At 32.6% G+C, this 27733-nt stretch overlaps 2 protein-coding genes across 2 annotated transcripts in view; one reads left to right on the forward strand and one right to left on the reverse strand.

Annotated features, from left to right (window-relative positions):
* The window catches only part of Miga (mitoguardin), a 46260-nt gene that overhangs the window by 10462 nt on the left and 8065 nt on the right, over positions 1 to 27733 (reverse strand). The gene's annotated exons all lie outside the window — the stretch shown is intronic.
* Positions 1872 to 27094, forward strand: uzip (beta-pore-forming protein unzipped). The gene is made up of 3 exons (XM_081977075.1): positions 1872 to 2111; positions 24677 to 24874; positions 24933 to 27094. The coding sequence occupies exons 2-3, from the start codon at positions 24685 to 24687 to the stop codon at positions 26177 to 26179; spliced, it is 1437 nt and encodes a 478-aa protein (XP_081833201.1). The 5' UTR covers positions 1872 to 2111; positions 24677 to 24684; the 3' UTR covers positions 26180 to 27094.

The following is a 27733-nucleotide window of genomic DNA, read 5'->3' on the forward strand; positions in this document are numbered from 1 at the left end:
TTCTTATGGGCGCCATATTGGATTTTTAGCCCACCAAATAGTACGTTTTATTCTGATTTTAGTGATGTATAATAACTTATGATTTGCTTCATAAATAACAAAATAATTCAATAAAAACTATTTTTACTTTAGTTATTGGCTTTGAGTTAATGGGCCGTTTCATAAAATGTCATTATTTGACAGTACTTGTCAAACACGATAATTCGGACGATCATTAGAGCTTTTAGAGATTTTACCTTAGTTAGCTTTGAGTTAATGAGACGTTTTATGAAGATTACTTGATAGTACTTGTCACACGCAATTGGCTGAACATACTTAGTCACAAAGGTGTACACGTGACTTAAACCGGTTTATTCACTCGAAGAGCTTAGGCCACTCGCTACGCTTGTGGACCTAGTTGTTCTTTTCGTGAATAAAAAATGGTTTAAGTCACTTGCTGTATAAATAACTATTAAATCACTCTGAATGACATTCGCCTATTTACAGATGTAAACAAACAAACATCAATGTTACATCTATGGGGCGCGGTGCAAATTTAATAGAACTGTAATTTTAGTTTTTTTTTTAAATATAAGAAGTCGAAATTTAATAAAATACTGTATAAGACACGTGACTTAAACCGGTTTATTCACTCGAATAAATATGAATGAATAAAAAATGGTTTGTCACTTCCAAAATAAATAACTATAAACTTGCACTTAACATTATAAAAAATTGAAATTTGGCAAAAAATGAAGTTCCTAAAATGATGATCTTTCTCTTGGAAACATAAATAAGCCTTTTAAGTTTAGAGATAATGCTAACAAATCTCTTTTTCTGATTAACCTAAATAGTTCAGCAATGCTTGTATAATAATAACATATTCTGCGGGGGTTTCTTTTCTAGATACATTTTTAACTATGATTGACGCTCTAATGATCGTCCGAATTATCGTGTTTGACAAGTACTGTCAAACAATGACATTTTTGAAAACGGCCCATTAACTCAAAGCCAATAACTAAAGTAAAAATAGTTTTTATTGAATTATTTTGTTATTTATGAAGCAAATCATAAGTTATTATACATCACTAAAATCAGAATAAAACGTACTATTTGGTGGGCTAAAAATCCAATATGGCGCCCATAAGAAAAAAGAAAGTTGATGATGACTGACAGAAAACAAAACGTCGTGTGGCAAATTTGAATCCATCATTGAATAGCTAGGAAAAAGTGGCAATGAAAAGATGCTTTTAGTTTTGGGATATCTCTTCAAATAAGGTTAGATATAAATAAAAACAAAAAATCAAATTTTCAGTTTTTTTCGGATATCTTCGGAAGTACTCGGAAAATCAACATTTTTAAAACAGCATTTGGTTGAGCTTTATATTGCGCAACTTTGCCCCAATTTAAACTTTCTCGTATCTCTTATGGTTTCTGAGATCCCAATGGTGAGGGTCGAATTTGAATTACCCTGTATAGATCGGTTTTCTGTTCAAATTTTGTTTCCAAAGTTTTCAAAAATTACCCTTTGACGGATGTTGACTTCAGTAAAATGTGATTTTTGTTTTTACAACATGGTGGATATAATTATGTCAAAGTAACGTGTGTTGGGATGGTCTAATCGTCGGTAAAATAATACCAATATTTTTTTATAAAATTGTATAAATAACTATTGATTGTAATTATTCATGAAAACTTAGGATGATGATTGCTAATGTAATAGGTTACAAAATTTACAATTTTTTCAACTAAAATAGTAGTCACAGCCTGTAACCTACGAGGTCTTGAAATGCCCCGGAGCCAAAACAATGACGTGTTTCGACCCAATGGCACGGTCGAATGCCCCACTCATGCCCGACATCCGAAGGCTCCGGATTTGCGCGGATCCCCTGAATATTCCGGTCCCCAGACTTTACTTTGGATAGGTTCCCGCCGTTTCGTTTCGATCCGACTAGGTTGCCATCAAGCGATCAATCCGTCGCTCTTTTCCACGCAACGCAGCGAAAACAACGTCGCTATATATTTTCTAAAGTGCATTTCCATTTGGTGCAGTGCTAGTATAGTGCACAGTTTTAGTGACAACCGCCAGGATACGAAATTTTTAAAAAGGATTTTTTGTTGCTGTTATAAAGGTAAGGTATATGTAAAATACCGGCACAACTGTTCGGGGTTTTTTACCTGAGGTTGCATATGTGTGTTAAAAGGTGCAGGGGAAGTTCTAGATTTATTTGAATCCTAAAGAATTTTTTTTCAACGTACCAGAGTAAGAACTTTGGAATTTTGTTTATACCAAAAAGGGGCCATCAAAGGTTATCAATCTGACGTTTACACATGTTATTTTTAATTTATTTTGCATTTAGTTCAAAACTAATTGGGTTGTTTTTGTTGTTTTCGGTACACAATCGATTGTTGTGACTTCTCTAAAATTCTGGTAATAATTGTCCTTTAAGGACGTTATGTAATAACTAGTGTTGATTTGCCCCTCAAATTCTAGGATCGGCCTTGACACTGCATTTAATGAAAGGATATAGCCAATACAGTTTATGGTTTATCAACTCGCTTTTTTTAAACTAGAACAGCTATGAAAAACTGGTTTGTAGGTAATGTGTACAATATTAATTTGTGGGCCGGCAATCGACTTGGCTTTCCTCGCAAAGTACAAGGTACAACACATGTAGAAATGTGAAATTTTAGAACATGCCGATCATCTCAGAAAAAAAAACCTGGTTCATTTCACGTTTTTAAATTTTTTTTTTGTTAAATTGATGTGATGATAATTCTTGTTAAAATGAAACAGTCAGTGGCGGTCCTATTTTTATTTGTTCAACACAGAAAATTAGAAAATCCAGTTAATACTCTGATTATTGTTTACGTAATTGCATTACCCTAATGTAACCCTAAATCTCAAGTACAGTAGCTCTCTTACTTGACTAAACTTAATAATTTGACATTTTTACACACTGCATGTTAAGTATCTCAGCAGCAGAATGATACTTTCCTTAGGAACCGCCACCGCAACAATTGGGAAATTAAATTTTAAATGCTGTAAAGAACACATGTAGAAAAGAAACATATCTCTATCATGACTCATCATCACATTTACTAATTATCCAGATATGCAAACCCTAATTAATTAAAATTTATCTGAATTCGTCAACATTGCTGATCATCTATGTAAAACGTGTGTAAACAACAAAACCATTCAGGATCTACAGAAGTGGTGATTTAAAAAACTCAAGGTTCGATAGAGGTACTCAAGGTAATCAGATATAGATATGATTGGTATATGTTTACAGTTTGAAGGTTGGTGCAACTTTGTATGCACATAGTTTAGGTACATTTAGTAACTCAGACAAATCCAGAACTAAATTAAGTTAAAAATTACGTTTTAGGTAATTATCCGAAAGTGTAGCAAATTTTAAAAAACTCACTATAGTGTTCGGATTTAAATATGCGGGTAGGGTTAAAGGATTTCCTTTGTGAATCATCAAATTTAATATTTTTTAAAAACTACAAATTTAACTGATAAAAAAATTTTAGTAAACAATACCGGAAGAAATAGTGGTAAGCTGATTCATTTACTTCTCTAACTAAAACCTAATTACTAACGGAGTATGACGCACATAAAATATACAAAAATGACTTATTAGAAAAAGGTTATAAAATAGTTCTTGAGCTAAAAAATAATCAGTGCAAAAACTCAAATTTTCTTAATTTCTTTACTTTCTGTTCCAAATGGACCTATCATGGATTTAGGTTAATGTAGGTTATCAAAAATTCAGTAACGAAGTAACTATTTGTATTATATTAATTTTAGGATGTTATTAGGTATCTTCATTTTCATTATTTGCAGCAGAACAATTTGACCAACAGTTTGAAATTCTTTGAGAAGTTGAAGTTCAAGAAGAACGTCAAACGTATGAACTTTCATAACGTTCAAGGTATTATAAAATTACAAAAAAATATATATTATTTAATCACTGTACAAATTTGACTTGAAAAGTCCAAAAACTGGCTTAAAACAGGGATCTGTAGAAACTTTGAAACTTTTGTTAATATGGCTAACATATTTTGTCACTTGTCTTTGTTAGTTTCTACACTTCTATAATGAACGTTCTTGATTTGCTTTCACAAAATAAAAAAATTAAAATTAAAAAGTTTTAATGGTATACCATTTTGATAATAATAGAAAATGTACACTGAATTTACTCCGTTCAGTTTTATGCCTGTTTTAGGTTATAAGAATATAATAGTTTGTTACAGTAAGGTTAGGTCAGGAAAAGTATAAATTTCAAACTGACTAAACACATGTTTAGCCTTTTTCATACAACTGACCATTATGCAATATTTATATATGCTGCAAAAATATGTGAAACCTAAAAAGAAATTTCTGTTGTCACTATCAGCTAATTAACAATAAAAAATTTTAAACAACACACAACCTAATTTATGATTGTCTTGGTGAGAGAAGTTCCAAAATTTGATTTTCAATTCAATTCAATTCTCTAAGCTTTTAAAACTAAATAAATAAATTTTTGATTTCTAACTTGACACAAATCTGCAGCACTACTTTTATATCACACTATTACGTGCTTTATTGTACAAATTACCCTACTAACTTTTATCATACGAAAATTGAAAAATAAACATGATATCTATTTGTATCTAAGCGAATGGTATTTACACAAATACGTAGTTGAATTTATGCCAATTCTAATTTGTACTCAAATTTTTGAATGTTTGTACTTATTCTATTAATGGGTTTTTTACTCCTTGTAAAAAAATATTAAATTATGTTGTGTAAGATAAACGCAAAGATTTACGCAACTTGTCCCAGTGGGTTAACAAATAAAAGAGCTTGATGGACTGTTTTTTTCAAGTCTATAAACAAAAAAGAAATCTGAATTAAATCTCGATTACGTGGACCCGAGGTCCATTTAATAAGTTGTTCATTTTTATTGTTACTAACGGACAGGGTTAAGGTTAAAGACCTTCAACATTTTTAAACCAGTTTTCTTTACTTGAACTTGAAAGATGAAGAAGGTCTACAACAAACGAAAACAAACTTTCGTAAACCATTATCTCCTAACGCTTAATGATTGTACTGCCCAGCCTTGTTTGTAACGCCCGTTATGCATTTAAATATGTTAAATTATACAGACGACTAACTTGCAAATAAGTCATATCTACCTAATATTTAACCAACGGAATTGTAGCTCTAAGTATATTATCATATATTTGTATAATAAGTTGGTTGTGCAAATATGAGATCAGGGAGATCTTCGAAGCGACATAACAATGCACCGTGTAAATAATATAACTTGAACTCCAACCCTTTAAACACGGTCTATTAATAGACAAATATATCTCTTTGTACTCGAAATTAAACTACTTAACAAAGACTTATTGTTAGACTGGAAATTCCTTTTCATTAACATTTTGCCGAGGGCAATTAGCACTTTATAAGGTTGAGTAACGCATAAAATGGCTATTTTCTTCAATTAAACCATGATTTTTTTTTAATCGCACACCCATGCTAAACAAATTTTTATGTGTTTTCACTAGGCCACAAATTATTTGACCCTTGCCTTATGATGTAGCGTTTATTTTTAAATTTTTTGTCCCATTTTTGTATGTAATTGTGCAGGATTTGAAGTGTTAACCCAGTTATCTAGAAAATCAAGACTTCTGCTACCTTCCCTAAAATGGGAGCGGTCACACAAACTATAAATCAATATGCCTCTAGTTGTAATTTACAGTTGTTGGTCTCATTATCCGTTTTGTCACTTTCTACCACCCAAACACACGACATTTTCGAAAAATCTGAAACTCTGAAAAAAAAACTCTTCTTTAAAGAGTTAAAACCAACCAGTGTAACGTAGTAGTACAAAGTGCGTTACTCGTAATCACCAGGTGTGACCACATGGGCATTTTTATAGTTTCAGTTTTTATTTACGGCTGCGGATCTTCGGACTACCGGTTATGCTTTCCGTAAAACCACTACCAAATATGTAGAACTATTAGGAATAAAAAATGAATTTTTGTGAGCTACATCAAAGGACCCACCACGTCGAGAGGATCACTTACGCAAAGCCGAGATTATCTCACTTTAAGTAGGCTCCTAAGGCTATTTACCTCCATGATAAAGAATGCCATTTAAATCGTAATGTGTATTAAATATCACCCTTCACTCGACTTAAAGTCGTAAAGAGTTAAATGTTGAATGAATTACATCTTTTTTTAATCTCAATAACGTTTAAAATACACAGAGCAATTAAAAATGGATTTATTAATCTTTCATGCAATCGGTTGTTTGTACTTTTATGAATTCTGGGCGACTTTTTGTTTGATATTACTGCCACATAAAAACTTATGGGATTTTCAATCATTGGTTTCGTGTTTCGTTCTATTTGGTTTTTATGGTCATAGCCTGAAATAAACAGTTTCGTGACAGACATTGACTGTAACGACAAAATATTGTTATTTTGTTGGCTTTAACACAAAATACAAAACAAATACAGTGCAATTCCTAATTTTTTATCTAAATTAGCAAGTCAATTTTTATGCTTGCTGGTTAGATTACACTTGTTAGATTAGAGGAAAGTGTTTTAAAGTCATAAATACACTTCAAAACACTTAAAAAAAAAATTATAATCAACTCTAAAGTGGCAGTTTTTCTGACTATTTTGTAAGATAATTTTAATAAGGTTTGTCGGTAATTTGTGTTATGGTCTAGTTTCTTCTGTCCTATTAACTTGGATTTCTTCATCTTCTCAGAATATGCACTCTTAACTAACTTGATCAAATGTCAATAGTTAAAATATAATTCACAGAATTTTCTTATTTACTAATAACTCTTTTAATGTCACCATGTTTTATCAAGCTAGAAAATAAAGTCGTTTTGAGACTTAGAAAAACAAACCATCATTAAATATGGTTTTACTGGAAAGGCAATTAAAACAATTTTAACCTATTTAAACTGGTAATAATAAACAATAATTGCTTGATCATAATACGTTGACTTTGAGGAACTTACCATAACTTGTGAGCATAATAATATGAGAAAAATCAATCAAAAATAGAATGACGAAATACTTACTGGAAATGTTTTGAATATGACGGTTGCTTCTTTCTTTGTCAAATTCACAGTTAGTTAGTAGTTGTGTTTAATTTACCATTCCCTCAATATAATTTCTGTTTCAAATTTGTACTTTTTTAGTTTACTAAACACAGTCGACCTGGTTTTTCTTGTTGTTAGTGTCGCAAATTTTGATAACCCTGTAACTTCAAAACAGGGTTTTTTTAAAAATCGTCATAGTACAAAATATTTGTAAATTTGTTTTGTGATCATGATATGTATTAAGTGATAGCAACGTTTTTGATGGTGAGTTTAAGCAAATGTCACTGTTTTTTTTTTAAACAATATTTCACTTATTTTAATCTCTACATTTTTGCGTTTTTCAAATTTGTCTCAAAGCTTGCCAAAAGGAATTCTACAAATGCTAAATGTTACTGTGTTAAATGTTATTGTATTTAGTATCGTCCTGACAATACCTTTTGTATAATAATCAGTTTCTTCTTCCAGAACTTAAACAAACTCCATAAAATTGATTAAAGTAACTACACCACTTATACATTTCAATAATGAATCTTCGTTATTTCAATTTGTAGATCTCAAATCAGAATTTGTATTCGAACGGAAAATTAGCATTAACCTATAAAACTGGCCATTTGTCGATTTAACCAACCTTCCTCGTTTCACGGAAAACTGCAAAAACCCGCCCTATAAAATAACATAAATACGTTTCCAGATTGCCACAGATAAAACGAATTTCACGGCTGTTACCCTGCAAATATTTCTTCTTCCAAGTACAACTATAAAGTCGAACAGGATTCAGAGAGTATAATAAAAGTAAATTCTAGGAAATAAATGCGGTGCAATTATTTTTCTGTTTCAAGTATTGTTGACAAACTATATCATGGCTGCAGAGTCTTTTGAAGATTGTAATTATTGAAAAAAAGATGTTAGTAAAAATCAGAAAGCTTCTTACTGTAGTTGTCTGTGTTTGTTTATTCACAAAACCAGATTTATATATTATAATAGCCAAAAAGCTGGCAAACTGGTTTTCAACTACTTCGACTGATATATTGAGGCTAAAAACTCGTTTCACCTCCACATTTGTTAATAGTCAAATTTTTCCCAATTTTATAAATTATGTACTTAGTTGGCAAGATATAAGTATCCATCCAGTAAAAATGATTTACGTTCCAAACTTACCCGAACCGAGTCCCTTTCACCTTTCCCTTCATCATGGAAACTTTAATATAAAATGAGGTTACCCAGTCTTGTTTGCATACATAAATAAACCAGACTCGGGAAGTAGCAAACCGAGGGAAGGAAAACCCCCCAGCCCTTTATTTAATTGCAAAACACCTCAGAAGCAGGTTTTCTTGCATAGCTCGAACGAATCGGGGCACATTTTACGAAATTAATTTGCTTTGTTGTAGACATACAATCCCGGTTCGACGCCCTTTCAAAAGGCTTATTATAACATAACGTGATTAGTGGTGTACACCTAAATGGATTTGTCTTTTATGGTGGTTCTGAAAAGAATACTTCCGGCCTACATAAACGATTTTAAATTAATAGGTCTAGTGTAACATAAATTGGAACCACAAAGAAAGATATAATAGACTTTCCTGCAAGTACAAGTTCGAACAGCAAACCCACTCACGTGGAAGTGGCTTTATCCTTTGCCCACATTGTCTCTATAGTAAAGATCCGTTTTTGTCAGTGGTTGCTATTAGAAATAATTAAAAGTAACATTGTTTAAAGGCCAATGAACAGGTAGCGACATTGCAGTGCACTTGTAACCCAGATAGTACCGCTATCGCTAATAAAGCGCTACATGAATGGATGCAGCTCATTACACAATGAAATCTCGACAATTTCTTTTCCTGCTAGATAAGTACCGGGGTACTGTTTAATGGCGTCCTTTTGCCTGCACAATAATAAAGCCGTTAAGATAGTCGTTTCATCGGGGTATCAGATGCATGGCTTATTGTTGGAACACAAAACGCACAAAGGAAATTAACACTAATTACGTGGTATTGAGCTGAAAACAGAATATAAAAAAATCCTTTTCATGTCCGACTTTCACTAAATTTAACGACGAAGTTTAGTATGGCGCCAGGAATGTGACATTTCGTTCGTGTTTAGGAGCGATTGAGGTATTTTCCGTCTCAAATTGAATAGCGCTATAAATACTAGAGCAAATTTCTATAGTGGCTAGGAAACAAGAGGTTATTCAGCCAGAAAATTATATGGGGGCTTCTACATATATTAAAATTGGATGTTATTAAACTTTAAACCCTAATCAATATCGCAGCATTCAGTTAAACTTTTATTTAATATAATCGAACTACACTATTATTATAGCGAACCATGAAGAAACGGTGTTAAACAACCTAACAGTATTTCCCATTGTTACAAATGCTCCATGTTGCAGTTATTATGACTGCAAGGGATTTGTTAAAGTTTAATGAACGTGATATATGACTCAATATTTGCTTCAAGCACGTATCTTCGCATTGCTGTTTGCTTTGCTTTTGTCAATACGTGAAGTTCATATATCTTCAAAGATCAGATAGGTAATAACAATAAAGGCGTTCCCGGATACCTTTAAACCGCACTAAGTAAAAAAGTACATTGGCCTATTCAATACAAACGGCCAATCTATCCGGCACATTTTGCTGTCAATCGCACTACGCAAACGATAAATTATTATAGCATTCTCTGAAAATATGAGAATAAAATAACTGGGAAAGCTGTGTGATTGATGTATCAATAAATCTTCCTCTAATGATCGTTTTAACCTGATGTCAATGGTTTAAAAGCTAAATGTCAAGCACGCGGTTTATAATTGAATATTTGCAAGGAGGCTTATTGTCAGTGATGAACAAGAGAAATATGAGCACTCTATCAAAATTATAAAAGCGTTACAAGCATAATTTTGTGAGAGCAGTTCATTGTTACATAATTTGAGCATATTCATCATAAAGTGATAAAAATGTCGATTGTTTGTGTCAAAACTTGCGGTTCTGTTCTTAAAAATATGGTAATAATAAGTTAGTCTGATTAGGTGTTATTTTTATACATTTGTTTGTTTTAATTTTTTATTTCTATGTGCTCCACCAAATACAAATGACGAACACCTTTGACAAAGAGAATTTGGTTGATTCTTACTGCCATAATGACCTTTTGTCGTGTTCGATTATATTATTCAATTCATTTTGAAGTCATGTTGTGGTAAAAGTATTTTGAGTAGCATTCTACAAAACTTGAATAGAGAGGATTTATTTAAAATTCAATGGTACAACTAAAATTATACTCATATTGACAAGCCTTAGGTTCAAAATAGTTGAGGATCTGTAACTTTTGAATAAAGTCGTTTGAGTTGACCAGGTCTAACAAACAGGTACAAATGAATGGATGGTCTTTACGTTTTCCATCCATTAGGTTTAATCTAAACGTGCAATTTTTGGCAAACTGTGCCTTACACGACCAGTTTTTGACAGCTTTTTCAAGATTCTAGGCTCAATGTAAAATCTTTTTAAAAAAACATCTGTTATTTCTTCAGATATAAAAAAATCGCAATTGATCAACAAGAATTGTGGAAATTGGTGAGTTTTAGAGCTAAAAATGAAAAAATGGAAACTAAACAAACACTGGAAAATAATTAGAATCTTATAAGTTAAATCAACCTAACGTAAATTGAAAAAGTTAGTTGGTCACAAGTAGTTTTTGCTTTTACTCATACACCTTGTATATGCTTCAAATTTAAGTTTGGATAGTATTTTATACTATTTGGACGACACAAGCTGTATTTCTATAAATTATTAAAACAAGGTGAGTTGATTTTTCGATGTTTAGTAAAGAGATCTCAGAAACTAGCACAGCTACAAAATCGGTTAAATGTAAACGAACTGCAGTTTTACACAAACAGTATAAAACCCTTTTTTAGAAAAAAGTTTCACAAGACTAAATATCTAGCAAAAATCAACTTTTCTCGATTTCCTTATTTTCATCTAGCTAAGCTCTAGCTCTAGCTTTTATGATGTTCATATAAAAGTTACAGATATTTGTGAGTTTAACAACCTTATCAGATTATTTCTGTCATTCTTTACATATGGCATAAATTGACTTTATTTCAAAGGAAAAACATAATACAATATAACATCTCTAAACACAATACCAAAGTGTAAATAATTATTTTTTAAAATAGCGAGTTTGTACCCTTTTTTCTTATATTTTTGGATTTTTAATATTTGCTATCTTGACTAAAGATTTAGTTGATTAATCATTATTACTTCCCAGTTAATTATGATATCGTCAACTGCCATGATAGCTTAAAAGCTTATATGTTAAGTAACCATACTACAATTACCGGTACCATAATTACCAGAAAACTATCTTCAAGGTATCGTTTAAAGAATTAAGGCTTTTAAATGAACATACTATATTTATGAAGTTTTGTGTTAATTATGAGTTTATAATAATTTGTCCTAATCAAGACATTTGCCATCATCAGATACCTATAATAAAATTATTAAAACAACCTGTTTTTCGTCAGTACAGCTTACGAGTAATCTATTGTCCACCATACGGTCTTCGAACCTTCAATAACAGTTCTCATTACTTTTTCGTTTAGTCTCGTAAAAAAAGTAACAGCTCAAGTAAATCGTTTAGAAATTGTTGCGTTTCGTAACTTGCCAAATTTTGAGCTTGTGGCTGTCGTAACTACCGTGAATTCTACTTATAAAAAAGTTTCGTATAATCTTATTATCCCATACCATTAAAAACTCTGTAGGACATGGTTTCGGTTGCGTCACGAAACCACGACCACTTTCCGAAAAAGGACGTGACAATATCTAAAAATTAAGCACTGACTAATATGTTGCTACGGAATGCCATTTAATTTTTAAAGCAACTCATTCACATAAAAAGCGTGAGTCACTGTTATCTGATTCAGTGTTGTAGTAACAATTAATCGTAAAGTAATTGTTTCTTTCATTCGATTTCTTCAATGTTGTTCTTTGATTACCATTCCCGTTATACTCTCTTCGTCTTTGCTCTTCTCACACGATCTTTTGTTGTTGCATGGCTAAACAGTAATTTCAGGTGCCTGTTTGTATAACGTAAGTGGCGGAAACCGTATTTTAGAAAAGAGAACTAATATTTTTTTAACTGAGTTGGTAATTGTCTTGAAGTTAAGGTTTTAGTTACATTGTAATTGTTATTAGGAAAATTCTGTGTAAATACTGACATCAAGGACGGTTAGATTAGGTTGCAGTGTAGTGTAAATTGCTTTGTTGTGTTTTTTTCTGCAAGTTCTGACAATAATAAGGAATGTTGTAGTATTCAGAGAGTTTTTTAATTGAAAAATAATCAATGCAAGAAAGATTCGATTTTCAACGAGACGTCTCTAATAAGTATTAAATAGAAGCAGGCAAAGAAAATTAATCATACTAATGTTTCTGTTAATATGATTAGACTTCAACGCTGTAAGCCTACACATGTAATTTTCTGCTTGGTTGCCATTGATATGGATAATATGGACGTTTCGTTCATTGAGTTGAAATTATGATTAATCAACATAGGTATCAATCCTTCAGTATTAAACCTGTATATTAGCAATTTAAACGTAGCTGAGCCGAACGAAGGGAAGTACGTTAAATACGCTCGATCACGAACGAAAAACATTCCAAACTGTTATTAAAATTAATGAGAAGCCGACACGAAAAAGTAAATGCAAATAGAAAATAATCTATCGCGTAAAGTGCTAAAGTTCATCTAGGCCACTGGGAACGCTATACAATAGACCAGACTACAAAAGACTTCTTGAACTCTGACAGATGTCTGTATAGGCCACCACGACAGCTGCGAGCTTATCTTGACCCAATAAAACGAATTCTGAAAATATGCCCACAAAAAGAAGGCATAACGGCCAAAATGTGCGAATTAGATTAAAAGATCCGACTGTCTCGATAAACATGTGCTTCTTCAATGTGTGGGTAAATTTTAATTATTTGCAGCAAGGAGTTTTGCTGAATAATAATTTTGAATAATATTGCAGCATGTAGTGACAAATTATTTATTAGACACTAAAAACACTAACATATAATCATTATATTACTTTTTGGAAGGTAGGCAAGTTTCAAGAAATAAAATGGGGCTATCGGGTGTTTTACAGGTTTCTAGTAAATCAAATTTTTATTTCATAAATAATGACGGAAACGCTTAATAAAAGTGAGATTTATTTTCACAAAAACGTAATTTGATTATTCGTGTCTACTCCTCCGTGAAGAGAAAGTTTGGCAAATAATTTTCAAGAACAAGTTCTACGAATATCTGTCCTTATAGAGAAATGTGCTTCAAATTGAATTACGCTAGGGTGATACAATAATACATATCAAAAAACGATTCAAATATTTGCAATTTTAACACCACAGGCGCAACACAAGGCAATCTTTGTTAAGTATGTGGAAGCCAAAAAGAGCGAATTTTCTCACGTTGCATACCTTGCACGCTTGACACCAAGTTAAGGTAAAACAGGCATTCTTGAACGTGCACTTATTTTCCATACAAACATCTGGTTTCATCGTTATATAAAATAATGTCCAGCACATGCATATTTAGCTACCAAGTTTAATACAAACCATTTAGGGAGACAACAGATCATAAAACTGAAAGACGCCCTTTTAGTGAAATATTACAGCATTGAATGCAAATGAGGGTTTAAAATTTAAAGGATGAAGTACGCCCACTCAGTTGGAAGAGACATAACCAGTCGGACGTGTGCAGTTTCGCAAAATCGTCTTTTTGTTTGCCCTTTGAAGGTGAACCGGTCTCCCAAAAAATATTTTGTGTTGGAATTTCAATAACAATTTATTCCACTAAACTTTACGGTGGTGTGAATTTTTTTTTGCAATGCTATGCTAATTTTAAAGCTGCAATACTGACTTGAATGTACAATTTAGCATGATGACCCAACAAGTCTCCCAAAGTACGTCAAAATGCAATAGGCTCTTATCTCGGCCATTTATCTTATGGCTATGAACACAATAGCCTTTTATTGTCAATCACTGTATTGTGCGTATTCATTCGCTTTATTTGCATGAGACCTTTCAAGTTGGTATATTTGTAAATAAAAGTGGCTCACGTTGGATCTAGAGTTATTGCTCTCCTTTTGTGACGAGTATATGCAAACATTCCCTTTGGCAAATTTGCTTATTAAAGGTCGTTATGAGATAGCAACGAAGCTCGCAAAAAACAAGAATACCGCATATGAAAACAATAATTACAGCAGACATAATACGATATCATCTCCCTGTTATGTGAGAATGAGTGGTTAAGTCGAGAGATATACACAGAGTGTCATCATTAAAAATCTCGTAACAACTACAAGAGCTCTAATGGAAAAAGTCTCATTACCTGAGAGGTACAATTAACTTTTTGGATATTATGTTCCGTTCTTTACATGGATGGATCGATTTAACATAACTAATCACTGACATTCATTCAGTCAGCTTTGTTATAGTTTGGTTAATATTCAGTCAAAAGTTTTAAAATTTTGAAAACACTACCTTGAAGTAAACTGTGCAATAATTAAAAAGCTAAGTAGTCATTTATCACTATTGTAGTACACCGCATTAATCTTCGAAACGCAACAACTAATGAATAACTTTTAACTTTTTTTAAGCATTTGAACACTTTTGTATATACAGTCAGTCTTCATTGTCTCATTCGTATATTTGAAGCAAATCAAGTTAGGTTAAAATTTCTTAAATGCCAATTTTAATAAATTTTAACAAAATATTATTCACTAAACTAGAAGACTCTTTTCGAACATATGTTTTTGTTCCCATCGCACATATTTGTGATTTCAAGCATAAAAAGATTACAAAGTTGATTAAATACGATCAAATGAGATTATTCAAGTATTAAAAGTGCTATACAAATTCATGTAATCGAGTTAAGTATAGAACTCAAAAGAATATAACTAGGGTGATAAAACATTACCCGTCATTAGTATATTATACACATTGGTTTGCAGATATAGACATTACAGGCACATTTTGAAATTAGTCAGGCATATACAGAGCGTTGAAGAAATGAGACTTGTGAAAGGCTCCGGAAATATAGCATTTTATTGGTTTCTTACTTGTTCATTCTCTATAAAAATAATACAAAATAATCCGAGTTATTAGAGCGTTCTGTACATGATGATCCATAAAAAAACTAAAACTACAACCTCATGCACATTCAAGCAATATAATCCTGACTCATTTGTTTTATACCACTACAAGCCTTATGGTTCATTTAAAATGTAATACCTTGAAAATTTACGACGTGGAAAATTATCCCTGAGTGTAGACAATAATGGCGTCAACACAAAAAACTGAACATTATCCAAATTGAGGATACAATAATTATAATGATTTTAATATCAGTTGGGCTTTAATGGTACCAAACAAACCCAGCGTGTGGGTACACCTATTATTAACATCTAATATCCATTAATTATAAAGGCTAACAGATGTGGTATGTCAGTATAAAAACTGACTTACTGCTCTCTGATTGAGAACGTTTTTTAAAAAATCACAATTTATGATCGATTAATTTTTAATCTGGCAGTAGCGTAGACGTAGATGCTTTTAGGTTCAAGTGTGTTTGTACACGTAACAGATTTAACTTTAATTTTGATTTATCTATGCGCTAATTAAAATCAATCTCGTAACTTCCGTAAACCCTTTCATCTCTTCAGAGAAATAAATTGAATATTAATTAGCTTTACAACGAAGGGATAGAGTTCGGGCATAAACTAAGTTAACTCTGTATTACCCCGGCAACTCTCGACATACGAAACTCCATTATTACCTACGTGCATAGGCAGTTTACAAGCGGACTTTTTGTAGAGTCCAGAGCCATTTAGGTCCCCGACAGGGGCTCTGATGACTACCTGGAGCGCCCGGTCAAATTACTGGGCCCCAGACGGATATAAAGTGTACGCTTACGTTTTTTGATTGGATTTTTTTTTAATGAAAGCACATAGATGCTGATTGGTTTTCATTTGCTGTTTTTAACGGTAGCACTTTATTTTTTGTACTTATTGAAGATCAAAAATGCTAAAAATGCAGATGTTTTATGCCAAAACCTTACTTACAAAAAGTGAAGAAGAAAACTTCAGCATTCATAAGTTAAAGAAAATGTATACTTTCTCGCATTCGATAATTTTTTGATGTTGTCAGTTTAGTTGTTAGTTTGTAGAAAGAATTGTGTATTTCATTTATTTTTTATACAAGAATACTACTAAACCATGACATTCATTATAATGGATGAAACTTTATCACATTTTATTATCGCTATGCATTTAATATGTCATATTTATTAACAGCATAGCAAAATCTCCTGGCACTTCTGTATGACAGTTTGACATTTCATCTTCAATGACGGATTGACTTAAGGTCCAAAAAACAATTTTTTTAATTGACCACACACACATTTGATATTCAAATAACCATAATCTATTTTCTTGACACTAAAAAACTATTAAAAGAACAACATTGTTGAAATTTAAGTGTAATTATTTCGAAAGCTCGATAATCAATAGGATCTTCTTTGAAATCAAACCAACTTTCATAAATTTTTTACTAAATTGAGCAACCTGTTACAAAGAATAGTTTTAATATGGTTGATGTGTATTTTGTACTGAACATTAAAAATTGATGGTGCACTGAAATATACTCTATCAAAACTCCGATTGAAAGTTTTTTGATTTTTCAGTTTTATTTCAGCGTTTCTAACTACAAGCAGAGTTGTACATATGAAACAATTTCTACTTCTTTGTTTTCAACGGCTGTCAAGATTTTTTACTGATTTGTTGATCTTCTATTGTAGAATGGTGGATTGATCCTAAGAGATGACCTAATCTATCTAGAACCTAGCTTAATCTTACCTAAAATTCTTAGCACTTAGGTAACAAGGTTTGTCTGAACTCTCTAGATATCAGTTTGCGCTTTTCTACGTACTACCTTCCTCACCAAATTGTAACTGGAAATCTCTGAGTTGTTTTTTCTAGGAGTTAAGAGAAAATTAAAAATACCTGGTTTAAAGCTAAATGTACCTTCTCAGTTTCCTAAAAAACTTCACAACATAAAGATAACAACTGTCTTCACAACATCTGTATTCACGTTTCTTATCATTTTCTTTCTCAGTTACTCAAGCTTCCGTCTGGAGTTTTAACTGAAAATGATACCTAAAAATTTCTTAAAAATACATCTACTTGACAGTTGAAAACCATACTTCAGGCCTTTACTTTTAAGAAATTTATTAAAGTAAAAATAACTTTATACTGCCTAAAGTTTACAGAACTTCCTGTATACTTTTCAAAATTTCAATTCAAAACTGTTACTACTCAATAACTCATTTTCAAAATATAGCAAACATCCGGTACTTTCTGAACACAATTTAAGTCTTGTAGACAAAACAAATTGAAGGCTTCTTACCCGCTGTAAAACGGTAACAACATTCAACAGGCTGCTGTGCCAAAAATAGTACAAGATTACTTGAGACTATAAGGTTTTAATGGCCACTACAAACAGGCCACAGCTGCATAATATCGCACCTACGGGAAACCGAATCCATTTGTTCAGCAGTTTAATATGTATTAAGTTTCGTTTAACGGTCAAGTGCTCGTTATTAAGTGTTAATATGAGCTGGAAGCTATGAATCTAATGCAAGTGTGACCTACTTAGAAATAATTTTTGTTTAAATGAAAAATACACTTTCTCGCATTATATCGAGAAAAATGTCCCTTCGAAACAATGTAATTAATTTACTTATCGGTATTCCAAGCACATTAGAAAGGATGTCGTGCTATAGCCTTTCACACAATTAAGACCTTAATGATATATTTAAATGCCATTAGAAGCAGATTTTTTTATTAAAATAAATAATTACAGTAACGCCACTGTGGAGTATAAAAATACTTGTGGATTTCAATAAGCAGGTTGACAGGATGATGTGCAATGATGGCAAAATGGTCATCTGTGTTATTAGCGTACTCATACATTAGTCGCTAGGTGGCTATAGTTAATAATGGATGTACTTGGATACACGCAACGATTAAAGATTAATAATTTTATTGCGAAATGTACTTTAAAGCCAGCGGTACTTTTACGGAAGGACGGCATTTAGATCAATAATAATGGCCATCAAGCAATTAAAAAGATAAGTGGCTCTAACGGCAGACCGACTGCCTTAGATGGCTACTGGTGGAAATAATTACTATGACATTCACATCCATAAAGCTCCGGATAACAAACAACAATGACGTGAATTAATAAAGCAGGTGCTCGCGGTTTAGTCAATGAAAGGGAGAAACACTCACTACGACCCTGTACAGCCCAAAGGGATTTAGGGTCAGGAAATTGTCAGTTGCCATGCCAACTCCCTTGTAACTCTACATAAATACACGTGGTGGAAATCGTTTCTTTCTTATGGAGAAAGTCCTATCGAAAAGTTATCTGCGGCAAGAATAGGGTTCATTTTTTTCGTTATAATAAGCAGCTTTAGTTTGCACGCCAATAGGGAACTATAGGCAAAAGTAGCCGTTCTCCCCTAAAAGCAAACGGAAAAACCGAGCGTCTCAATTCCGACCTCTATTCACCAAATTTCCTTCATTAAAAAGCATTGCGTCAGATATTAGGGGAAAACACGCAATAAAAATCTTATCTAGCGTAAAGGCTAGGGATTTTCTGCTCGAGAAGCTCTTTGGAGTTCCAAATCGGGCAAGAAGGGCAAACGTAGGCCCTCGATCACACAAAGGGGAAAGAGAGAATGTTACTCAACGGATCGGTGGAAACAGATTCTGTGGTTTTGGTTTTAGTTTGGGCTACGCATGTAGCATTTGTCTTTTGAATACTTGAATAGAATCTAATAGAATATCACGATTCTATTAATTGTCAGTCATATAGTTTGTTAAAATCAGTACAGCTTTGGAGCAAGCGTAACTAAAAACAAAGAACGTGATATAATTTGAAACAATAGCCTTTACGTCAACTAATGTGGACGATGATGTCAGATCGATTATTTTTATAGTAAGGACTTATTAACACAATGTAAATGGCAACCTAATATGTGTTAACAGGAATGTAGAACGCTCTAAATTCGCAATTATGAGGCAATTTTCATTGCAGATAATGTCCTATTATGATATGGCATATATGTCACCTACACAGTGTCCATTAAGGTTAAGAATCATATTCATGTGATATCTAGATTTACCTTACAACTTGAAAATAATATCGGATCGAAAACAATAATATAAAATACATTCACAAACAAATATATTGCTTTAAATCCACATGTGCAGCATTTGTCTAAATCACAAACCACAACTAGTGCTGTAATTTATTTATTTTTTAAATTTCTGTAATTAATGAATTAGCAGAATTTATAGGTTCTTCCTAATTTACAAAAAAAAGTAAGATATCCTCTAGCGTAATATCAGGACGGTTACCCAAAATAGTAAAAATGTAGATCGTTTCAAATAAGGTTAGTTCCAAAGAAAAAACTTTTCCTGTTAATAATTACTACTAACATCTGATATAAAAATGAAAGTGACTTTTCCTTGAACCTCTAATTACAGTTCTGTGCTCTAAAAGAAACATTTTCTCATGAACATAATAAATCCTCCCAGACTGACGCCATAGCATCTTAAATGTTGTGTCGTTTGTATTAAAACGGCAATTCTACAAAGTCACGATCCCGCAATTCGTATTATACGAGAGCATCGTAACCCAGAAAAGAAATTGATATTATGGCAGTGTATATCACGTACCATCGGTTACGATAGCATCGAGGTGTCGGTTTGCTCATAATAATGATTGTAAGCGCGGCTCAAGTTGTGGTATCACCTTAGCTTAATGTTCTTGCTTTACGAGTGTCAGAATGCATTGAGGGTTAGGCGTCTACTAACAAAAACAGGAAAATGTCATAAAACCAGTACTATTGACCTTAACAGAAAAGACATGAACATGAAAACTAGTCAGTATGCATAAAAGTCCACTTTAGCACTAGTTTAACGTTTTTCGGTTCAGCTAGCATTCACCCTACATTATTAAAATTTAACCTCCGGTAGGTATGTAAATTACCAAGCGACAAGGTTGTCTCTCCTACATATTAATGAAGTAATTATTAATATTTAAAAAGGATAATATTATGAACATTGTATGAGAGACGATAAGGGACCCACTTCTTTAATAATACATGTAAAGTAACTGTATCACATGTAGTTGGTTGTTTGTAGTAAAATAAACAGAAGTTAAAACAATATTGAAGAGTAAAACCGTTTTCCATTAATTATTTGTGATGATAGTTCATTTAAACCAGATGGCTTAAAGGCAACAAAAGATTGACAATTGCGTGCGAGGTTCATAAACGTTCGATTAAATAGGAAACGACCCTTTATTGCACATTCACCCCTGTCCATAGAAAATTAAGCTGTAAAACGAAAAGCAGCTGGTCATATTAACAGCTTTTGTTACTGGAAGTACGCTTACAGGGTATACTATCAAAATTACAGTTCTTTCTAAAGAGTAAATTATTTTGCTATTAAAGAATTTCTTCTAATGGATGAAAGTTAAAATTGTACTAGTAGTTACTTATAAAACGAGACCAAAACTTTAATTATAGTGAATTTTGGGTGTCATTAAATGAAATAGAAATAGAAATCTATGACGTATTTTCTGAAGACTGTTAAATAAAGAGGACATACAGAGTTCTTTCACATGGGAACTGTCACTTTGTGGGTTGTCCAAACTCAATTTTAATTCAAAGCTGTGAATATTAAGAGGACAACTGATTCGCTGAATCCAATTCGAAGCGTGCATCGTTGTATTTTTAGCGGATTAACGTCTATCCGATCGAGAAATCGGATCCAGTCACGATATGGTCAATATTTAATGAAGAGGGAGGAATGAATTCGAGTTTTATCAGTTGTCAAAAGTACCGAATTAAGCTTTTAAAAAGTGTTAATTTTAATTAAGCTTTATCGAAGCTGTCGGCTTTTTAAATTTGAAATTAGAATAGGAAAGTTTTTAAAAAGTTATTAATAGAAAATTTTGAATGGTATTAATAACTTTTAGCCTACAATCACCATACAAATATTGCTAGATTGACTAGTTATTACTAATGCTTCATTTGTCCGATATATTTGACTCATCAAAGACTTATTCTGTGCAGTACTAAATTAGTGCAATATGAATCAAATCATGTGATAAACAATATTTGAAAAACAACTTATATCAATCCTAACAAACAAGGAAAGTCTGTTCTACTCCATTCAACACTGACTGCACCTGTATTTTCTGAAATTTAAAATGTAAATCAACAAACCGTCCTTGATGTTGAAATCCACATCATTCCATTACGTCACAGTTCCTTATATCGGGTTTATTAAATATCACAAAAATCTTCAATTTATAGGTTGTGTTTGTTTATACATTATTTATTAATTTTTGCTTATGTAATAAATCATTACTAGTGGCAAAAGGTATGGCTGAGATATTAGCAATTATTTTAAGGAAGCGTAAAACGCATACCATATACACCTAGTTAACTAAGAATTACTGAACTGAATTTCCTTGGTTAGTACCACAATTTCTCTTTTAATTTAATAACGACTCGATAATGCCTAACATTAACACTTATCCAATACCATCTCTAAACAGTGCTATTGTTAAATCACAAAAATCATAATGTCCTATTGTACTGCGGTCAATCCAATTGACTGAACAACACCTTCATGGTTTTCAATGACGATTTGTCTCAAACCACTGCGCTGGTACTGGATTTGTACCATAAGAGTAAGTAGTATCTACTGACAAATGATAAACTGCCGATGGCTCATTAATATTTATTATGGAGGCTTGACGCCATAAATTGTTTCATTTAAAAGTCATGAAATGTGTGTTACAAGATTTAAGTGTCTCTCTAGGTGCTTGTTGTGTGTTTTCGTTAATTATGCAGATCGACAGTCAACGTTGGGGACTAATAGATTTCAATTAAGATTCATTGACTTTCTATAAGAGGCAATGTCCACTGTTAATTAAATAAACTTTGTACTTGTTAATATAATAGTTAATAAAACATCTTCTAAATATTAAGTTTCTAAATTTCCTTCTTTTTTATTCGTATTACTACTTGTTTATCCTTCGAGACTTGTTAACTTCTCTAGAGTAATTCACGCAAACACTTAGTTAAATCGGTTTATAGGCAATAACACGCTAGAAATTAAAACGTTGTAAGATCAGAGTGATAAAACTGTACACTAGCAAATTAACGCACGTGGTACTGGTTTAGTAGCTGTTGCAATTAAACGGTTCGCTCACAATTGAAATATTGCCGCTTAGTTATATTAACTAGCCTAAAATATGGGCAGCTTATAAAACGAGTCTAAAATGGATAACCAACCACCTTATAAAGTTTTATTTATTATATTTGATTTATGTTGTAGTATTTGTGGCATATTTTTAAACTAAATATATTTAAATTTACATTCGTGGACATGTCAATATAACATTTTTAAAGGTTTCTTTAAAGAGGCAGGAATTTCAGAACATTTTTGAGTTAGGTTTTCCAGAACTTAAAAGGTACATACCAAATTTGACACTTTTAAATGACAAAACTGCTATTTAACAAGTTTTGACGTCATATCTGAAGAAAAACGAGTGTCAAACTCAATAATCTTCTCCACAGCAACCATAATAAATTCATAAATGTAAAAGAACAAAACTGTTAATTTGAAACTCTCTCTCTGTGAATAAGATTATTTTACAGACATTACCAGACCATTCAAGAATTTTTCTAATAAAATGTAAAAATAAGTCTTTCACGTTGATTTATTGCTTATTTCGCAATAAACCCAACGTGAAAGAGTCTACCTTTCGATCAGTCATTAACCTGTTCTAACTATACTGGATATATAGAAAAAAAAACATTCTCAGTAACTAGCAAGTTGTTATTAAGGCTTGGTTTCGCCACAGTATAAAATTTTTTCGGCTTTTGATTAGTGATAATTTCCCCTGCAATCAAAGAATGCTAATAAAATGGAAATTACACTCCAATAATTGCATATTACTTTACTTGCAACCTAAGTATAGAGTGGGCAGTAAAAATGTTGCCAATATTAGACTTTGAGGTATCGAGTTCCTAATTAGCTATAGCTAATTGAAAAAATGTTCAGTACATTTTAATCTGCTAATTAAAGCACTCATCCTTTATACTGCGCTTGAATAATAATGAATCCAATTGTGACTAGATAGAAGACAGTCGGCGCCACAGATTAGAACAGGAAAACATTCCAATAAGGAATCGTTCAAGATTTCCGTTCTAATTTCTCACTGTACGTGCGATTTTTTCTGCCAAGGTTGAACGCATTATCGTTATGATGCAACTGCAAATTGGCCACAACCACGTTCCAGTTAGTTCCATTAATGATTTCCTTGCAGGTCGCAGAATTAATATCAGTAGCGTTTCGACCTTCATGAGAAACCTATTACAATTCAGTACAGCCTTAAACTTGACAGTATAGCAATTTTGGAAAAAATACGAATAAACAGAGTTCGTCGACCAGATTGTTACGGTTTACAAGGTGTAACGTTATACCCGTTTCATTTCGACGCACACGATTATTTGATTGCAACTTGCCAAGCAAACAATATTAAAAAACTTGTAGAAATTTGGTGCAAAAAGCAATTAAAAGTTGTTAACAATTAAAGCAAAACGTGGAGTTAGAAAGCAAGTAACGGTTTTTTTTTGGTGTGAATGTCTTCTACAAATGGTCACAATTCTTAGAATCTCTGACCATTAATCAGACGATTAAACTCTCCTAAATTGTGGCGGTCCCATTGGATACGAAATGGGGTGAAAAGATACGTAGAATTATTGCCTGACCCTTATCATTAGAGGGGTGAAAATTCACGCGACAATTTATAAACAGGCCAAAAACCCATTTGATTGTACTTTATCAAAAGTCTTAGGGTGACAGAGATGTTGAAAAGGTTTATTTGTGAACTGTTCTGACCATTTTTAACTGTACGACCAAATCGTTTCACATCTCTAAATAAATATTTTCACTTCATTATTGCTATATCACACAACTATAAATCTAAACTGTCAAAATCAGGCTAACTAAATGTCGATACCACCTTTTCGAGATCGAACTATCACGATTTAGTATGAGACGATCGAAATAAAGAAGAAAGTATTCTTGACACAGCGGTATCTTCGAAAATTGTCATTTCATATAATTTTCTACTAGCAATCTATGAACCATAAATCGATTTCTTTTTAACTTATATTATTTCCTACTCTGCTCCTACTTGTTCTATTCCACTTCCATTATTATTGTCTTTTGTATGTACGATCATTATTATAGTAGACAATATTATTTAAATATCATGAAAATACAGTAAAGTGAAATCTCTATCTAAAAGAGCTTATTGTTGCTACACGTAACCACACAAATACTATGTCTTAAAAACGAGACCTTTTATCACACATATGGTATTTACATAAACTTTTCTATTGAACCTTTAATACCTGGATAATATGTATATTATTTAATTTCAGAATAAGTCATGTTTCGAAACCTTCTGCTCCTAGTAGGAGCACTTCTACTAAGAACCACTCAAGCTGACCCCGTGCACATCATATCATTCAACTTGGAACAGACTGTCACCTCTTCCACACTTCAATGGGTTCCTATGAGCAGCCACAACACAGACTATCTAAAAAACGCTGTGATTGCCGGGTACCAGATCACTGAAAGTAAGTTTTCACACAACTACACCAAATACAATGGTTTAAAAACCAACAATTTTTTTAGGTGCAAGCAACGAACCAACAGCCATGGAAGGAACCAACAATGACGTGATCAACCAATCGCCTGTGTACATTTGCAGAGCAAAAGTGAATGGAATATGGGTAACTGGACAGTTGCGTTCAAAAACCCACTTATGTGTGGCTTCCCTCTATAAAGAAGTGCAGGAGTACAGTAATTTTGAGGTTTTAATTAACATTGATCAGAGTGGTCGATTAAGCTGGGTTAGCAAGAATAAATACACCAACATACCTCAAGGGGCTGTGACTAGTGGAGAGAATGTTTTGCGCACTTTTGTTGCCAGAAAACCCGTAAATAAAGACAACCAATATGACGGAGCTTTAACTCACTATATAGGCAACTTCAATCCTTCGGAAAACCTTGGAGTTTATCATTTGGTGGATGAGAACAACCGGGAAATTGCTGATGAAGATGGAGAAATGTTGGTGGAGACTGAACCAATTGAATATGAATTCAAGCAAATCAAGTTCAAGAGAACTGGACGTCGATTCCCAAAGAAACGTCACATTTTAGCTCAAACTGTACTGAAAAACGACGAAAATGGATTGCAAAAAGTGGAAAGTGTGATGACTTACAACTACGAGTATTTCCTTAGTTGGGGCAAAGGCCATGGACTGCTTACTGGACTTCCCTACACTGTTTACTTGCCTACAGGCGAAAAAGTATCAGGAATGTGGGCTTTAGCCAAACCGGAAAACAAAATCGAAACCTACCCTGTTGAAAAATACCTAGAAGAAGGCACCGCTGTAAACGTATCACTTGTGGGTAATTTCACCGAAATGGAAGTTCCTTACACTGCTACTGTGGTGGCTATTTACAAAGACGGTGAACGCAGGGAATTCACCATCGAAGACACCAAAAGAGAAAACAAAATGGTAGACGTAGCATTTGACTTCAGTCCCGCATATTTTTTGCATAATAACAGCTTTGTACCTACCACAACAACAACCACCACAACCACAACTACCACCACCACCACAGTGAGAACTACTTCCACCACTCAAGATGTAACTCCTTTGAATCCACCTGAAGTGATTCAAGTCAGACATACGGATCAGCTTCACGCGGAAAGTAAAAAAACTTCAGAAGAAGATAATACCCATAGAATTGCTTCTTCGTTGGAAAAGAAGTCTGAACCTTCCACCGCAAATGCCGCTTCACAAATCAATCAAATCAAAAATATCATCCTATACAGTGCAGTTGCATTAAGTGCAATTTTCCGACTATCGTAAATAACAATCAAATAAGTAAGTGTAAATTGGTGCAGCTTTGATTTAGTGTTGTTGTTCTTTATTAAGTAGTGCTGATGTGTAAATATACATGTATATAAAGCCCGTGAGAAACGTGGAGAGCAGAACTTTTGGTTTGCAGGCTGGAATGTTTTTCAAAAGCCAGCATTTTGTTGTTTAATTTTATTTTATATTTTTTGTTGTTTCTAGGTTTACTTTTAACGGCGTTTGGAAAACATTTTCTTTTCAACAAAGGTTGTTTGATTAGTGTCCACAAAAAACGTCGCGCCTCATGTTAATGTTAAGTACTTGTTTAGTTCCCACAAGTAGTAGGCAACCTAGAAAAAAAACTATTTTGCCATTACAATACAAAAAAGAATATCTTTGTATAAAGGTAGGACGTAATGTTATATATTTTTGCTAACGAGGTTTGTGTCAAGTCAGTATTGTAAAAATATCGACGCTAGTAGTGTTGACGAGCCAACCAAAATCAAAGCGAGTCGAGTGATAAAATGGATATTAGAATACAGCCATTCCAGTTATATTTATTACTTCGTATTTTATCAAGTACAAAATAATGTAGAAAGGTAGAACCGCTTTCGTTTTAAAGACACTTTAAGAGCAAAATAAGTTTAATTTTCAATCCGATCGGAGGAATTAATTATGTGATGGTTTCTTTTCATAACACTATAACCAAAATCTGATAAATTACAGTGTATAAGCGGTACTATAAAACTATATATCAAAATAATTTTAAATTACCATTAATACTGCTACGTACTAGACGTACGTATCTAACTACCATAATGAACTGATAAAGAGAAGAATGTATAAAAATAATTATCTGCGATGTTGCAATGTACATTTTCAATGTATTATGTAGATACACCTAATAATAAACTATCACAGAATACAAAATCATGTTTTATTTCACTAAATTTATGCGTGTTTGGTGCTAATTTGATCAAAAACATCTTGTCACATGCGAGTTAATAGAGTCATACGTAATATTAATTGATTATGTTATGTCAACATTTATGCGACTACTGATGTGTAGGATGAAATTATAGCAGTTGTTATTCTGACTGGTTTTTTAGGATATTACATTGAAACCTTATACACGGTGCTACAAATTCAAAGTGGCATACAAGGGCCATGAAAACCAGAATAATTGCTATTTGCTTGGTTAGTATTTCATACGTTCAAAACAAACACATGTTTCAAACAATGTCAATAAGTAAAGAATTGGATAAGTATATGAACTGTCTTATGATGTATAATGTGTTCTGCACTTTTCTGTTGTAACGTATTTTTGTTAATAGTTGAAAAAAACAACGCAACTAATTTTCCCTATGTCCACTTTCTAAAACCTCATTGTAGTTATTGTGTAGGTAAAATACTGATTTAAGAGCCGTTTAAGATTAGTTAAATCTTAATTTATTACCTATGCATACTTTTAATAAGAAATCTTCAGTGTATTAGTTGTTGTATTTTACTAGTTATTGGATTTCTTTTTGAACTAAACCTCGCAAATGCTCACAAATTATCACTTAAACA

Source organism: Ips typographus, linkage group LG4 (genome assembly GCF_016097725.1).
Source record: "Ips typographus isolate SLU linkage group LG4, UJ_Ityp_2.0, whole genome shotgun sequence".
NCBI lineage: Eukaryota > Metazoa > Arthropoda > Insecta > Coleoptera > Curculionidae > Ips > Ips typographus.

What these genes read in the sequence shown, in the direction of transcription:
- uzip (XM_081977075.1), top strand. Translation starts at nt 24,685, where the DNA reads ATGTTTCGAAACCTTCTGCTCCTAGTAGGAGCACTTCTACTAAGAACC. An exon ending in CGGGTACCAGATCACTGAAA is followed by an intron (nt 24,875 to 24,932) that starts GTAAGTTTTCAC and finishes CAATTTTTTTAG; the next exon opens with GTGCAAGCAACGAACCAACA.